The sequence below is a fragment of the Mustela nigripes genome, chromosome 10 (assembly GCF_022355385.1).
Source record: "Mustela nigripes isolate SB6536 chromosome 10, MUSNIG.SB6536, whole genome shotgun sequence".
Classification (NCBI taxonomy): Eukaryota; Metazoa; Chordata; class Mammalia; order Carnivora; family Mustelidae; genus Mustela; species Mustela nigripes.
In genome coordinates this window covers 35,086,359-35,102,578 of record NC_081566.1, presented here as the reverse complement: position 1 = coordinate 35,102,578, position 16,220 = coordinate 35,086,359, and the positions used below count along the sequence as shown (strand labels likewise).

The 16,220-nt window shown below is 47.1% G+C and overlaps 1 protein-coding gene across 1 annotated transcript in view; it reads left to right on the top strand.

The window, feature by feature from the left end:
* Nucleotides 1-11,812, top strand: part of DYRK3 (dual specificity tyrosine phosphorylation regulated kinase 3) — a 14,975-nt gene extending 3,163 nt beyond the window's left edge. Inside the window, exon 3 of the mRNA XM_059413031.1 lies at nucleotides 5,214-11,812. Coding sequence (XP_059269014.1) covers nucleotides 5,214-6,788 — 1,575 coding nt within the window. The 3' untranslated portion in view covers nucleotides 6,789-11,812. The remainder of the gene's footprint in view (nucleotides 1-5,213) is intronic.
* Nucleotides 11,813-16,220: the final 4,408 nt, after the last annotated feature.

The following is a 16,220-nucleotide window of genomic DNA, read 5'->3' as shown; positions in this document are numbered from 1 at the left end:
GACCTGAGCCGAAGGCAGTCGTCCAACCAACTGAGCCACCCAGGCATCCCTCTGCTTGACTTATTTCGCTAAGCATGATACGCTCTAGTTCCATCCATGTTGTCGCAAATGGCAAGATTTCATTTCTTTTGATGGCTGCATAGTATTCCATTGTGTATATATACCACATCTTCTTGATCCATTCATCTGTTGATGGACATCTAGGTTCTTTCCATAGTTTGGCTATTGTGGACATTGCTGCTATAAACATTCTTTTATCGAGGGAATGTTTGTTTTGTTATAGAAGGATATAGGCTGTGTGTTGTAAAAACTCATTTTAACAAAAACCAGAAATCGAAAATACCCCTGAATTCATAGATCCGTACCTATTTTCCCCTGCAAGAGAGAAATGCAGTCCTAGCTTATTAGTATGCTACAGAGAATCACTTTATGGACCATAAATAAAACTTGAACAGTACAGTTTTGTTTTTGATGAATTTAATCATTCTGGAGCTTGCAGACATTTAGCTTTTGACACTGTTTTACTTAAGGTAATAAAAAAATTAATTCATATTCCCTCAGCGTACACAGAGTAGTAGGGAGAACAGGGTTTGGACAAGTTCCAGGATAGGGAAAAGCTATCCCGTGACTTTAACATTTGCTGTATATATCATCTAATGAACGAATTGAATAACTGAATATACTAGTTTGTAATTTCTCCTTCACATTTCTGCATCTAAGACCTCAAATTGTTTCTATATTCCAAAAAATATTGCATGCATTTTTCATAGCCCTCCCCAACTTTTTGTCAGCTTTTGCTATTAAAGTCAATCTTTTCACTAGTTCTGAGGCTAATAATATTACAGAGTATTGGCTAAATATATTTAGAAGGCTGGTCACCCTATTTTTAACCTGTTCTCTGGAGTACAGTAAGTTTCCTTTCCATTCTCAGCAAGCTTGTTTCTTTAATATGTGAAAAACTTCTCAGAGCTCCAGAATCTCATACTCCTCTGGTTGACCTCAGTTTGGTTTTTTATTTTGTTTTGTTTTTCTAATTAACATATAATGTATTATGTATTATTTGTTTCAGGGGTACAGGTCCATGAATCATCAGTCTTAAACAGTTCACAGCACTCACCATAGCACATCCCCTCCGCAATGTCCATCTGACCATCAGTTTTCTTGGTTACTGGCTGCCCATTAGCATGTCTCTGTGGGAAACTTTTTGCAGTTGGGCTGGTTCATTAACATGTGACTTAAGAGTTCATTTTAACTTCAATTTAGAGTTAGCCAATGCTAATCATCTCCCAGCAGGTCAATTAAATGGTATGTTTCAGGGTCAAAATGAATTTCTTAATGTATAATATACAGAGTAACCATTTTGAGGACATAGGACTTTCATTCGAAGGTAATGGTGTCTCTGCATACTTTGCTGAAATATAGGCTCTTTGACCTCTGTTGACATGGAAAGACCCTTCTGACATGACTCCATCCCCAGACCCTGTTGCTGTTTTCACAAAGCCTTTAGGCTTCATTGTTTATCCAAGATGTTCTTATGTTCTCATTGTATACCATAAACCATCTGCATATAGGCTTTTATTGGGTTAAGTTTTGTGTTGCAGATTTAGGGTCAAGAGCTAGGGAAAGAGAATGGAGTGTTTCCTGTCTGGATGAGAAGTATATGCCTTCTCAGAACTTCTCAACAAGATCTTCAAGACTCTATTAACACAGCTGAGGATTCTATTTGAAATGTCAAGAGCCCTTCAAGTTAACAGCATATGTGAAGCATTCTTAAACAAAACATGATTAATCTGGCATTATCTGTCCCTGTGGGATAATTACATAATTATAAAAATAATTAGTATATAATCTGTATTGCTCAGTTATTGTGATTATAACTAAAGACTAGAAATATGTAGTATTTTATAACTATTATACTTTAACATGCATGCACATTGTAGATTCTCCTAGAACAATGAAAGGAAGATTTTATTTATAGCACAATAGTCTTGATACATGATTGATTCAGGCCAGTATTTGAGTTATGTACAGGAAAGGAAAGAAACCTAAGAAGAGAACCCCTCCCTGTGTGGAAAAACTCCTTCCTGTAATTCTTCAGATTCACTGGAGACTCAGACCTTGAAAATCCAGAGTGGACTGTACCTGGAGCATGGTTTTCTTCCCGGGAGCCACACTTCCAGAGAGACATGCAGTGCAGCCCACGTTGAGAGTGTGAATAGGATAGGAAGCAACCAAGCAACCCTGTAAGGGAGAGGATGTGGTGGGTTGATGAGCCCAGGGAAAAATGGTGGGGGTGGGACAGCCCCCTTCAAGGATGTGAAGGACTTTTACATGAAATTTGGACACTTCTGTGTAGTTCCAGAGGGCAAACTGAGACTCAGTTTACACGGAGTGAGATTTAGGCTCACTTCAAGGAAAAACCAGAGTCAGGAAATCCAAACAACATCCCTAATTTTATTGTAGTAGTTCGATGCAAATTAAATTTCTGTTCTTATATTAATGTTCTGTGCCTGAGACCCTCTCTTTATCACAAACAGAAATGAAGACCTCCAGAGCCGGCACAGCCTTACATGTAGGCAGAGTTGGTAAAATACCCAGGGATGGACCCTCAAATCCCTTTCCTACCAGCTTGTCATTGGTGACCTCGGTTCTGGAGGGTCATTCCTTTGGGTTAAGGCATTGATCTGTTAAAGTTCTAGTAACTTGAAGAGGTGACACCTTAAATTGTAGAGCAAGTTGAAAGCAGGTTTCTTGCTGGGAGAGAAAGTGGGTGTGGGATTTCCGTGCACCCTAAAGGAAGGCCTGTTGTGGGGGCTATCATGCTGCAGGAGACGGGAGACCTATTTAGTGCCAGATGTCTGCTGGAGGGGGACTGGAGATATGGAAGGAGGTCCCACAGAGAGAAGAGAGAAACTGAAAGGGCAAAGAGAAGGCACATAGTTTAAGCCTTGATATATTGAGAATTTTGCCAAATTATTACCAGTGTTTGTAAAATCTTTTATAGCTTGTAAGTGTCATTCACATATATTATTAATTATAATTTGGTTCACACAGCATCCTGCAAATTGGTATTATTATGCACATTTTATATATAAAGAAACTAAGGCTAAGAAACTGGGCGAAAGGTCAAGCAACCTGCCCAGGGACTTAAAGCTTTTAAGCAGGATAGCCAGGACTCCCATAGACCTCTCTCTTCTTCAGCACGTGACTCACAGTAAATATGTAGAAGCACTGAAGTTAGGTGTAAAAATTTTAAGGAAAACCGTCTGGGATGCAAGCGGAGTTTCGCTTTTATTATGTAAATCTCCCTAAAACCAAAGAATTTTAATTCCCTCATTCTGCCAAACCCATCGCCTCCTGGATTATAGTTCCTTGAGAACCCTTGTTTCTTGTTTATTTGTGGGTTGTTTTTTTTTTTAAAGCACTTGTAATAGTGAACAGTGAGGGTTCCTGTGACCAGAGAGACGGATGGGACCCTCTTCTGTTTTTTCAGCCCTGAGGACAGAAAGAGTCATTTGACTTCTTACTGATAAGAAACATGTTGTGTAATATTTACTACTTAGCAAGGTATTTAGGTTCTGTCTGCAGGCCTGTTTTATTTTCTTGACCAGTGATAGTTCTCCATTATGGTATCAGAGATTTTTCTCGGTGCATATATCATCTCTTTATTCAAACACTGCTTGCCAAAGTGTGGCTACAGTTTTATCGCTTGCCTCACTTTTGTGTGCTATCAGGTACCACCCGGTTTTTGTAACTACAGGACTCCCTAAATGTTCAAATTGATAGAAATTACCTGAAAGGAGCAGGCAGGAGTGAATGTCCGGCTCTTAAAAACTACAGCTGTATATAAAATTGGCCAACACTTAAATTGTTTCATCTTTTTTTTTTTTGCTGCTATTTATGTTTTCTCTTTTATATTGTTATTTAGATAATAGGCTTTGTGCTGTTTTCTTAGGTTATATTAAAATTCTGTTTTTTAAGGATATGGCCACTTTGGATCATGACCTTTTCATTTGTTTTCTTCTTTCCTTCTAGCACCATCTTGAATTTTCCTTAGTGTGTGTGTGTAATTTTTTTGTATTTCTCTTTTTTGCTTTTCTTTTCCTCCATCTAATTTCATAGAATTATATTTCATCTCAGAGGAATAAGTAGAGCTTTCTTCAGTGAGTTATGGTTTCTTGAAGGAGAATGTTAAGCAAATTCAAGTGTAAAGAGTAAAGTGCCTTTATCACATAGGCTTTTCCTTGGAAGAATGGGTGTAGGTGTAGGTTAGAGACGCAGAAGAGAGACACTATCTCTATAGGAAAGTTTTAGCAGAACTTCCCCCACCCCTCCCCGGGCCTTGGATTCTCACTGTTACTCATCAGATGCATAAAGAATTGGCCCAGAGGATCTCAGGAATTCTCTTAGGCTTAGAACTCTTGTGATTCAGTGAGCTGAACTGCAAGCATTCAGTCATTTTTGAGGGGGGCCTGGGAGTAGATAATGAGGTTTTGCTTGATTCCAGGCCACAGCCATGATTCAGCCCTAGTGGAGAGTAGTAGAAGTGCTAGTAGAACCCAGTGCCAAGTTGTGTCTGTGGGAAGGGTGCTGGACTGACAGAAGACCTGGGTTCAAATAGTGCCTGGTCCTTCATGGATTCTTTCTCTCCTCTTTTTTTTTTTTAAACAGAACACTTTAATATGCATATTCTGATGTATGCCCTTAAGAATTGGTGAGATACTCAAAACAGTAAACAATAGGAGACAGTCTGTGTATAATCAAATGCCAGATCACGTGGTACAGACTTGAAAAGCTACAGTTAAGATACGAGGTTAATTCGCCTGGGCTTGGAGTAGTTCCAGATGGAAGGGAGGGGACTTGAGTTGGAACTTGAAGGAGTGCAGGATGAGGGGGGTTGGGTAAGAAGACTCTCACTGGAAAGACAGACCTATTAGAAGGAACTTAGCATGTTTAGGGTTTGGTAAGAAGACCGTTTGTTCTTAAACAAAGCAAGGCCTATACTGGGGGTTGAGGTGGCCAATTGTACTCCGGGGGTCTGAAGATCGGTATGACACAAGTCTCTGTTGACTCCTGCCTCTCATCTCACTTTTTGGGTAATTGTAACCTATGTGACTGGACAGTTCTGGTGTGGTTCCGGCCGGGGACAGGTTCTTTCATCCTTCCCCTATTTTTAGTGGCTTCACCATCACATTCATGTTTCTTTTCCATAGATCACCACCGAGCAGTTAACCAGAGATCATACTCAGCGCTTTCTGAGCGGAGGTGAGGTGAAGGTAGAACAGCTGTTTCAAGAATTTGGCAACAGAAGATCTGATACTCTTCAGACAGATGGCATCAACGACTCTGAAAAGTGCTCTCCTGCCGCCTCTCAGGGTAAAAGTTCAGATAGCTCCAATGCGATGAAAGCCAGCAGTTCTGCCAAAACATCCAAAGCAGTGCCCCTGACTCCCGAGCAAGCCCTGAAGCAGTACAAACACCACCTGACTGCCTACGAGAAGCTGGAGATCGTCAACTACCCCGAGATTTACTTCGTGGGCCCAAATGCCAAAAAAAGACACGGAGTGATCGGCGGGCCCAATAACGGTGGCTATGACGATGCAGACGGGGCCTATATTCACGTGCCTCGTGACCATCTAGCTTATCGATACGAGGTGCTGAAGATTATCGGCAAGGGCAGTTTTGGGCAGGTGGCCCGGGTCTACGATCACAAACTTCGACAGTACGTGGCCCTGAAGATGGTGCGCAATGAAAAGCGCTTCCATCGGCAAGCCGCTGAGGAGATCCGGATTCTGGAGCATCTTAAAAAGCAGGACAAAACTGGGAGCATGAATGTCATCCACATGCTGGAAAGTTTCACCTTCCGGAACCACGTTTGCATGGCCTTCGAATTGCTGAGCATAGACCTTTATGAGCTCATTAAAAAAAACAAGTTTCAGGGTTTTAGCGTCCAGTTAGTTCGCAAGTTTGCCCAATCCATCTTGCAGTCCTTGGATGCTCTCCACAAAAATAAGATCATTCACTGTGACCTGAAGCCAGAAAACATTCTCCTAAAGCACCACGGGCGCAGTGCGACCAAGGTCATTGACTTCGGGTCCAGCTGTTTCGAATACCAGAAGCTTTACACGTACATCCAGTCTCGGTTCTACAGAGCTCCCGAGATCATCTTAGGGAGCCGCTACAGCACGCCTATAGACATATGGAGTTTTGGCTGCATCCTTGCAGAACTTCTAACAGGACAGCCTCTCTTCCCGGGAGAGGATGAGGGAGACCAGCTGGCCTGCATGATGGAGCTGCTCGGGATGCCACCACCGAAACTTCTGGAGCAATCCAAACGTGCCAAGTACTTCATTAACTCCAAGGGCCTACCTCGCTACTGTTCTGTGACTACTCAGGCAGATGGGAGGGTCGTGCTTGTGGGGGGTCGCTCACGTAGGGGGAAAAAGCGGGGCCCCCCAGGCAGCAAAGACTGGGTGACAGCACTGAAGGGATGTGATGACTACTTGTTTGTAGAGTTTTTGAAAAGGTGCCTTCAGTGGGACCCCTCTGCCCGTTTGACCCCAGCTCAAGCACTGAGACATCCTTGGATTAGTAAGTCTGTGCCCAGACCTGTCACCATCGAAAAGGTATCAGGCAAACGGGTGGTAAATCCTGCAAACGCTTTCCAGGGACTGGGTTCCAAGCTGCCTCCAGTTGTCGGAATAGCCAATAAGCTTAAAGCTAACTTAATGTCCGAAACCAGTGGTGGTATACCTCTGTGCAGTGTACTGCCGAAACTCATTAGCTAATGGACAGTGCTGTGCTCAGAGATGTATATGTTTGTATTTTTAATTATCTTGCAGACCTGAACATGGGGGAAAAAATACAGGCCCATTGGCGGATATGTTTTTGTTAGACTAGATTTTTTTTTTTAACAAGGCAAAACATTTTTATATGATGTAACAGAACTCTTCAAGGGCTAATTACCTAACCAGCCTGTGTTGGCCATCCTGGAATGTACATTAAATGACTTTTTATAGGTCAGTGCATCTTCGTTATTGTCGTCAGATGTACATCACCTTACGTATGCTGCTACTGGTTTAAGTCCCTTTTTCTCAAGATACAAGGTGCCCCGGGAAGTGTATCCTGGCCACTCGTCACTTCTCATCCCCCTCAGCCTCTGTTCCAGAGGGGTAGCTTGGGACACAGCCGTGGTTCTGGATGAGAGCCGAAGCTAGCCCTCTTGCCCCAGCAGGCTGTTCTGTGGGCTCATCCCAGGTGAAAGAGCTCGGCAGAATATGAGGCAGGGGAAGGTTCTGGAAGTTCTTAGTCACTTGAAAAAGTGGTGTCACTGCTTCTCAATGACTCATTTCTTTCAATCCTGTGATGTGTGCTGTTTTAATTTTATGTTGTTATTATTTTTATGATTTTTCTGCTTCTGATATGTTTCCTGGGAAAGGCATTTTATAGCTATCCTAGCCCTTTACCAAGCACTGGTTTTAAAACTTAAGTCCTCTGTATCACTTTACAACCCCACCTCACCCCTGTCTCCAGGGAGCATAAAGCAGCTTCTTTGCCTCAGATGACTGTTAAGGGAGAAGCAGCAGGTAAACTTCAGTTCCCGAGTTTCTCGGAACCCTGGAGACCAGCCAACTTGCTGCATTTCCATGGACTTCTTCCCTATAAAAGTGATCACTCTCTGAGAAACCTAACCATGGCCCACAGCCCACCCTCCTCTCTCCCCAGCCCTCTGCCGCTTCAGCATGCCACAGTCTCCCCACCGGCCATTTAAGCCGAAGACTGCCCCCTAGGTGCTGAGTGAACTTCAGCTATAAGACAATCCAGGTGCCGGCTGTCAACCATTTCCTTTTCCTTCGCTTGAACATCCTTTCTTTTTCTCTGCTAAGATTTCAGCGAGGGCTGACAGTAAAGCTGACTGCTAGCCAGATGTCTTCCTTGGAAGGGCGGAGAAGGCACAGTAACTCAAAACTCAGTGCTACTGTGTCCTTCCCCTCTGCTTCCACCCTCCTCCAAGAGTGTGCCCGAGCTTGGTCCTCAGAGCGGCCTCTCTGAGGTAGACCGTTGCTTTCTTCAGCACCATTCCCAGGATGGCCCAGTTCCATTTTCACTCTAGAACTTAGTCTGCGAGCTCCTTAAGGTCAGAGATCATAAGATCGCCGGGCAACACCGTAACCAGAAGAAGAGAAATGCCAGGGGCACATCACTGAAGGAACTCCTGCCTCAGAAGTACTCTGGTCTCCACAGCATGGGCTGTGAAAACGGAGAGTGACCCGATGTCCACAGCATGGCCTTGGCCGCGGGCATAAGGGTTCAGACTGAGGCCTTGGCCTCTTGAAAAGGGCACATCCTGGTGCTTCTGGTGCCTGAGCAATGGCACATTTTAAAACTTGAATCACTTCCTTCGCTCCGGGTTTACCGAAGGCAGTGGGAACACACCCACACTCCACGTCCCTCCAGCTCCTGCTGAGCCCGCGGCCCCACAGAGAAGCAGCGCAAGCAGCCGCCACGTTATCTCGGCAGAGCACGTGTCGGGGTTGTTTTGCCCGTTGTTATCAGTGTGGAAGACCTGCTCTTAAGCAAACAGTGTTAAAAAAGACGGCTGCCCCAGACACATCTGCCGTGCCCAGAACCAGGATGTGTTTGTCGGAAGCAATCTCCTGGGTCAGCCCACGCCGTCTGCCGCGGGGAGAGGAGGCAGTCCGTGGCTGCGGTGGTCACGTGGTCCGTTTCAGTGCATTGAGTAGATAGATTTAGGTTCCTGGAACCAGGCCGAGGACAGGCTGTAGACAACTCTGACGCCATACAAATTCTAGAAAGCTCTGGGAAGGCGGATAGATGTGTTTCTGCCTAGGTTTGGCAACCTGGAGAGTGACGCAGAGCAGAGTCATCGGGCTGGCTGGGGCGCCGTCTTCCGCAGCCGAGTCAGGTTTAGGGAGAGTGGGCTGCTTTAAAACGAGCCTGTTGTACCAGATGGATCTGGGGAGGTTGATGAATTGGTTTCAAGTTTAGGGCAAGTTGTCATTTTTAGAAGCTGTTACCCGGTGCCCCCTTTTATCAGCCACTGTTAAATTGTCACTTGGATCCCTGCCCATAGCAGAGTGACTGAACTGGATCAGAGTTCGTGCAGAGATTCAGGCTGTCTCCCTAGCAGTCACTGAATGGCTCTGCAGCCATTTTTGTTCTTCTGGTCATTTTTTTTTTTTTTTTTAAGATTTTATTTATTTGACAGAGATCACAGTAGGCAGAGGGGTGGGGGAAGCAGGCTACCTGCTGAGCAGAGACCCCCCCCCCCCCATGTGGGGCTCTATCCCAGTACCCTGGGATCATGACCTGAGCCGAAGGCAGAGGCTTTAACCCACTGAGCCACCCAGGCGCCCCTTTTCTGGTCATTTCAATTAAACAGCTCAAGTGAGTTGGCTTCTACTGATTTTTAAGTTGAACGAATCAGTGGAGTTTCTGAATTGCTATTGCCACCATGAAAAGAGTGGGTAGGAAGTTTTGTTTTACCTTATTCCTAGAGTCATTCTTTTGCCCCCCAACATGGGACATTGGCTAATCCAGCTAATACCTGCTCCTCGTATCAGACTCTTTCCTACCTCCCAGTGACTGATCTGTTCATTCATCACAGGCTATCGTGGTTTCCTTTACTGGAATGTCAGCTTCAAATGGGCGGGCCCACGTCCTCATGATGCTCAGTGCACCGGCTGTAACGCTGTCAGTCGTGTGCAGGTGGTCGGGGTTCGCTTCCCTCCGTGCACTAGGAAGGTGCTCACGTCTTGTCTTCTTTTAAATTGACCCACATGATCTCTTTTTTTTTTCTTTTTTTAAAGATTTTATTTATTTATTTGACAGACAGAGATTACAAGTAGGCAGAGAGGCAATCAGAGAGAGGAGAAAGCAGGCTCACCACTGAGCAGAGAGCCCAATGTGGGGCTCGATCCCAGGACCCTGGGAATATGACCCGAGCTGAAGGCAGAGGCTTTAACCCACTGAGCCACCCAGGTGCCCCAGACCCACATGATCTCTAATCTCTCCTTTTTGAGAAAGGGTAATCAGAGGAGGATTATGTGAGGACATCTGGTCTAGCACTTGGCACCTTGATAATAGTGAAAAATACAGCCAGAACCTTAACTGTGACTTAAAAGATTCTGTTTCTGTCCCTCAGACACTCTGAAGGAAGAGAGGGTGTAGTATGGCTTTTCTCCAGAAGACTTTAGTGTATGACTATAGGAGCATGCTTTAGTCCTCAGTGGGGGGTTTTCTTGGCTTTGGTTTTTGACTTTTGGGTTTTTTTAGAGGGAGAGAGCAGTGGGAGAGGGGAGAGGGGTAGAGGGACAGAGGGAAACTTAAGCAGGTTTATGTCCAGCTTAAAGCCTGATGCGGGGCTCTATCTCACAATCCTGAGATCATGACCTGAGCTGAAATCAAGACTCTGATGTTTGACCAACTGAGCTACCCAGGTGTCCTGAGTCTTCGGTGTCTTAAGAGGGTTTGGGACAGACGGGTTAGCTGGCGAATGTCATTATACTCCTAACTTTTTTGACCTTTAATCTGTTAAGAATGGGGTTTGTTGCATGATCAAAAAGCAACAGAACAAATGATTAAATAAAAAGTTCAACCACGAAACAGTTTGGATCTGCAGCAGCTGGTCGTGTTGAAACACTGTTTTGCCTAATTCCTAAGTAGGCATAATTAAAGTTAAATGCTAAATTTTAAATAGCAGCTGATAAATGCTGAGCTTTCCTAACAATGCTCCTATTGGTTTAGTGAACCATGGAAAGCTTTTAATTATTTCTCATGCATCTGTTGTTGGTTGTCCTCAGCATGGAAGCTGGAAAAGTGGCAACGATCATTCTGGACTGCCTCTGGATACTTTTTTCTCCTTTGAGAATGAAGGAAAAGTACTGAACTTTTGAGCCAGGCGGACAGAACATGTTTTTCTCCAGGTCTCCCATCATGTTGGAGATGACTGGTCCGTAGAGTGCTGTAACTTAACTACACGCAGAGCCACTGCAGTCATCTGTGATATGAACAACCTCAAGTCTCCAAATAAAGAGAGGGACAAGATAAGACGAGAAACTAGCACATCAAGGAAGAGTTGTCCTCTGCCAGGATCAGCCTCCCCGTTTTCAAGAATATTCTTCATACCCTCAGTTGAACATGTCCCGCTTTCATCTTCAAACTGTATTTCCTGAATCCCAGGAATTTAAAGGAATTTACCTCCAAACCTGGCCTTCAACTATAATGCGATTAGGGGTAACCCTTTCCAAGTGTCTATTCAAGTATGCCCACTAATTTCAGTGAGGTAAGTTTGTAAGCGTCACAATGAACCCATCCATGTAAGGACTAAAAGCTTTGGCTCCTGAGATCCATAACCCCTGAGATAAGCCAGAGCCACAAATACATCGTCTAGACTTTGAAGGAGAGAATATGATTCTTAATATAGCTCACCAACCGCTAAGTCGTGCCTAGACTGTCATCATTTTTCTATAACAGGAGAAGCCTGCCTGCCTGTTGACTAGAGAGAGTCTCCCCTCCTCTGCCACCACACAAATAAGCTAAAAAAGAAAGAAGGGCCCCAAATCGGGCCAGATGGTGACCCGTGACTGTTTCAGCTCAGGATGTCAGCCTCTAAAGCATCACGTTTGAATCATTTTGGTATCATGGGATTCTATCATTGTTCCTTTGAATCTGCTGACACGCTTCCTCTGGGAAGTGTAGCTTGGCATGGATGAGTCAATGGATTTTGTTTTGTTCTGTTTTGGGGTGGGGGGTGTTTGTTTTTTAAAAAAATAAAGATGAAATGCTTTGAGACTTTTTCAGCATCTCCTGATTGTTTCAAAACCAAGTCTGAGGACGTCCCTAGCTGGTCCTGGGTGCTATACCCTGAGAGGTTCCCAGCATGCGAGTGGGCACCAGTCATGGGTTTTCAGCGCTGACAATGATAAAGAAAATGCTCAAAAAAGGAAATAAAGGGGTAGGATGAGAGACAGCTACAGTTCTTGTAGCTCCCCAGAGCCTGGGGACATACACCCTGGCTTTGTGGAAAAGGGAGATGGGAAGCCATGTAGGGCTGGCCATGTTCCCAGGGGCCCTACACATCTGCTCTCCCATCAGGATTACTGACATTTAGCCTTCAGGGGCCCAGCCTTAAGGGTGAATCCTATCAAGCAGATTCAAGGAGTACAGTTTTATTTCAGAAGTTTCAGTGTTTGTCTTGGGCCAAAGCCTTGTACCACTCAAGAACTTAAATCCTCACAGAACTGAGAGCATAGAAGGAAAGGGAAACAAAGTTCTTAGTGGCCCTTGGGCAGTCTCGCTCCTGTCTGCTGCTGATCTTGCTCTGGGCCATGATGCCCCGGCAACAGGAGCCCAGTGGCCACCGAGCTGGAGGACTGCCTTCTGCCGTCCTTGAATCGTCCCCTAGATTCTTGAACAGGCTTTCTGGGAGCCTGGCCTGAAGCTGGAGAAGGGCCTCCCGTGCTCCCACGAAAGCAGCTGCAGGGTCAGAGAAACTACAGCCGGGCACAGTTCTATCAGCCTTCCTCCGCACGCTGTCCACATTCCCCCACCATCTGGTATACCCCAAGCCAGGACAGCTGTGGGGCTCTTCAGAACTCAGAGCTTAGAGAAGGCGATGGAATGGCACTGGGAACACTTGGTGTGTTGCACGTTGCTCTTCATTACCCAGGAAGGCATTTCAGTCCAGAGGCAGAAACCTGAGTGACTACTGCTTGTCGGTAACAATGCTGAGGTCTGATCTTGATCTTTCCATAGCCGGAGCCTGGCCACAATTTGACCTTGTTTTGCAAAGGTTGCCCAGCCCTGCCCCTGCATCTGGCGGCTGACAGGCTCCTGATGCGCGAGGATACCCAATCGGAACTAATACCATGCCCAGGGTGGAGCTCTAGCCCAAACGTCTCTGCTTTCTGAAGCACGTCCATACAGGCCTTTGTTCGTGCATTTATTCTTTCAACACTGACTGATTTATTGAGCAACTGTGGGAGGCTGGGGGGCGGGGAAACTCTCCAATGGCCTTTGTCAGGGATGGGAGTATCCACAGCATCTTGGCCTGTTGTTCATAGGTTTCGTTGTTTTTCAAAAGCCAGGCAGTGAGCTGAGAGAGAACTCCCAAGTTACCATTGCTCTGTTCTGGTTTTATTTTATTTTTTAAAAAAGATTTTATTTATTTATTTGACAGAGAGATCACAAGTAGGCAGAGAGGCAGGCAGAAAAGAGGGGGGAGCAGGCTCCCTGCTGAGCAGAGAGCCCAATGCGGGACTGGATCCCAGGACCCTAGGATCATGACCTGAGCTGAAGGCAGAGTCTTTAACCCACTGAGCACCCAGGTGCCCCTCTGTTCTGGTTTTAAATTTATGAAAATCGGTAAGTGAATGGGGCAGGAAGGGGAGATGGATTTGGAAGAGAACGTTCGGAGTCTCTGTGGGTGGTGTGCGGCTTGTGTCCTGAGCTGACGGAGGAGAAAGATGGGGGAGGGGAGGTGTGAAAGAGCCACTATGCCAGAGCTCTCCCTCCCTCCATTCCTGTCCTGGACGATGCGATTGGGGTCACCCTCGGGGTTTCCCTAGCATGATTTCTAGTCAGGGGTTTGCCTCCTGGTGCTGATTCTTCAGACCTCCATTCTATCCCGAATTAACTCTCCCGGGCACCCACAGGGGAGGAGGAAGGAGCAGACCCCAGAGTCCCCTACCACTCTTCCCTCTCTCCCGACTCCTTCCCAACTCGCTGGCTAGCTTTGCTGTTTTCTCCGGTTGCTGTACCGACATGGTTTATTTAGCTAACATCCTCAAACTCTGTCGGAGCCTGAGACCCCGGTGAACGTTTGGGATGGATTCAAACTTCCTCCCTGAGATCATGTTCTGCAGTTTCTGATCAGCTGCAGTCCCATCTCGGTCAACCGTCTTCATTCAAGAGCCCCCTTTCTTCTCCTTGGATCCCCCAATCGCTCTCCGCTTCCAAATGCTAGAAGAATCGCCCAGGCAAAGCCGCGTGAGTGAGACGGGGGTGGCTTCCGACTTCTCCGCGGCGCCAAGCAGAGGGGCGGACCACAGGTGCTTCCCCTTCACCCTGCCCGGATCACAGGGGTCGGGAGCTTCCGCGGCCCGTCTTCCCGCAGGGACAACTGTTTCCCATCCGCATCGTCACCCTCCCCCCCAATCCTACCCTTTCCAAGCCCAACCTGGACCGAGGCAGCTGCATTTCAAAGAGAGAGTAATCCCTTGGTTCGTTCTTTATTCCCAGCCCTGAATTCTGCTACCCCCCCCCCCCCCCCCCCCCACCCCCCCGGAGAAAGGCACAGCCTTAGCCCGGAGAGGCTGGGTGGAGCTGAGACTGGGGGACAGGGCAAGGCTGGGGTTTCTCCCACCGAGGAGTCGCGGTCGGGAAAGTCAGAAACCGGGGAGGCAGCAACAGCAGGCCCCCGGAGCCCCGGGAGTGTCCTTCCCTCCCCCGACAGCTAAGCTCTCGGCAGAGCCCCCCCCCACCCCCCCAACGCCTGGCCCTCCTTTCTATTCCTGCCTTCTCCATTCTTCTCTCCTGCATTCTGGGTCCCAGGCGCTGCGCTGGGCAATTCAAAAGTGAGGAAGACATGAGTTCTTGCTCTAAAAATTTGGTGGAAGTTAAACAAAGCTCAGGCAGAGTTGAGATTCAAGTAGATATATATGTTGTAGACACGCACTAGTGCCCTAAGGAGGAAAAGAGAAAAGAAAAGGAAGGGAAGAGAAGAGGTGGGGATGGGTTTTCGTGGTGGCTGCCCCTCGCGGTCACTAGTCATGACCTTGTCCCACACTACCACCCATCCTCCGCAATGCCTCCCGCCTGAGAGATCCTGAATGAATGGTGCCCAGGCTCTTCCTAACACACAAAGTGAGAGAGACTGAGCTCCATACTGGAGACACCAAGCACCCTTGTCCCCTTGGTTAGTCACTGAGCCATGGTTTAGAGACAGACTCTCCTCTGCTGCTATCAAAAGAAGGTGCCCGATTCAACCCCCATTCCACCCATGCAGTGTTTATGGTGCATCCTCAGTGACTCTCTTCCTCTGCCCCCAACCAGCTCCCCAGAGGTGGCCACAGGGGGGGCTGATATTTTTACCTACAGGATTGAGCCTGGGGCAATTCAGTGGCGCCAGTTGAGGCTTAAATGCAATGAGAAATCCCCACCCCGCCAGCTTTCGCCTGCAGAGAACCCAGTAGGAAATAAATAGTGCTGTGTGCCCAGCCTGGAGGGCTGGCCTGCATCTGTCTGCCTGGACCAAAGCCAGTCACATGAGCCCAAGCTGGTTAAAAAGAGAGCTCCGGTAATCTCCCAGCTCAAGTGTCTCAATCTGGCATGAGGAGCTGTGTGGGCAAGGATGCCAGCTCTTCTTTATGGGGCCTGGGTGGACGGGGAGGAGCCGTGGGGAAGCAGTGCGAAGGGGCAATTCAGGCCGGGGAGGAAGCCAGCCAGCCGGACTTCACCCCAGGCGAGGCTATCAGTCCCCAGGTCCTGGCACTGGGAAAGGGTGATAACCCCCAGGCGGGCAGTGTAGGCAAAGGAGATGAAGGGAGAAAAAGGTTGACAAAAGTGCCACGAGTCGAGTCTTAATTTGGCCAAAGCTGTTGCTTCCAGTGGGTGTTCATGGGCGTGCAAACACACACACACACACACACACACACACACACACATACAGAGCTCATGTGTTCTCTTTCCCAGAGTTTGACATCCTGTGTGCGTGCGTTCCTGCCCCCACTCCAACCTTCCCAGGATGAATGTCTACAGTTGATGACCTTCAGCGGTACACCTGTCTGCTCTCCCTTCCCCCACTCACCTTCTCCTGAGACTCCGGGACTCAGGGCAAAGGTTGCTTCCCTTCTCTAGACCTCAATTTCCCTTTAGGTGGCCGGTTTGGGATCTGGCTCTCAGGGCCCCCTGGGCGATCTAGGGCAGCAGACAGAGAGAGGCTCCCGGGATTAGAGGTTTACCAAAGTCCTGGAACTAGGTGAAATGGTTCAGCACGCTAAAGCCCTCCTTGTTCAGATCTGAGCTTTTGAGAAGTTGGGGAACCTTGAGCCAGGAGACCTGTTTGCTCAGATCCTGCTGATGGGAAAAATGCCCCATGTATCATGGTGGAAAATGTGGAACCCAGGTGCACCTGTCATTGCAGGGGGTGTCTGGATGGCTGTTTGGGGACTGCAAAGGGTCAGAAAACTTGCTCCCTG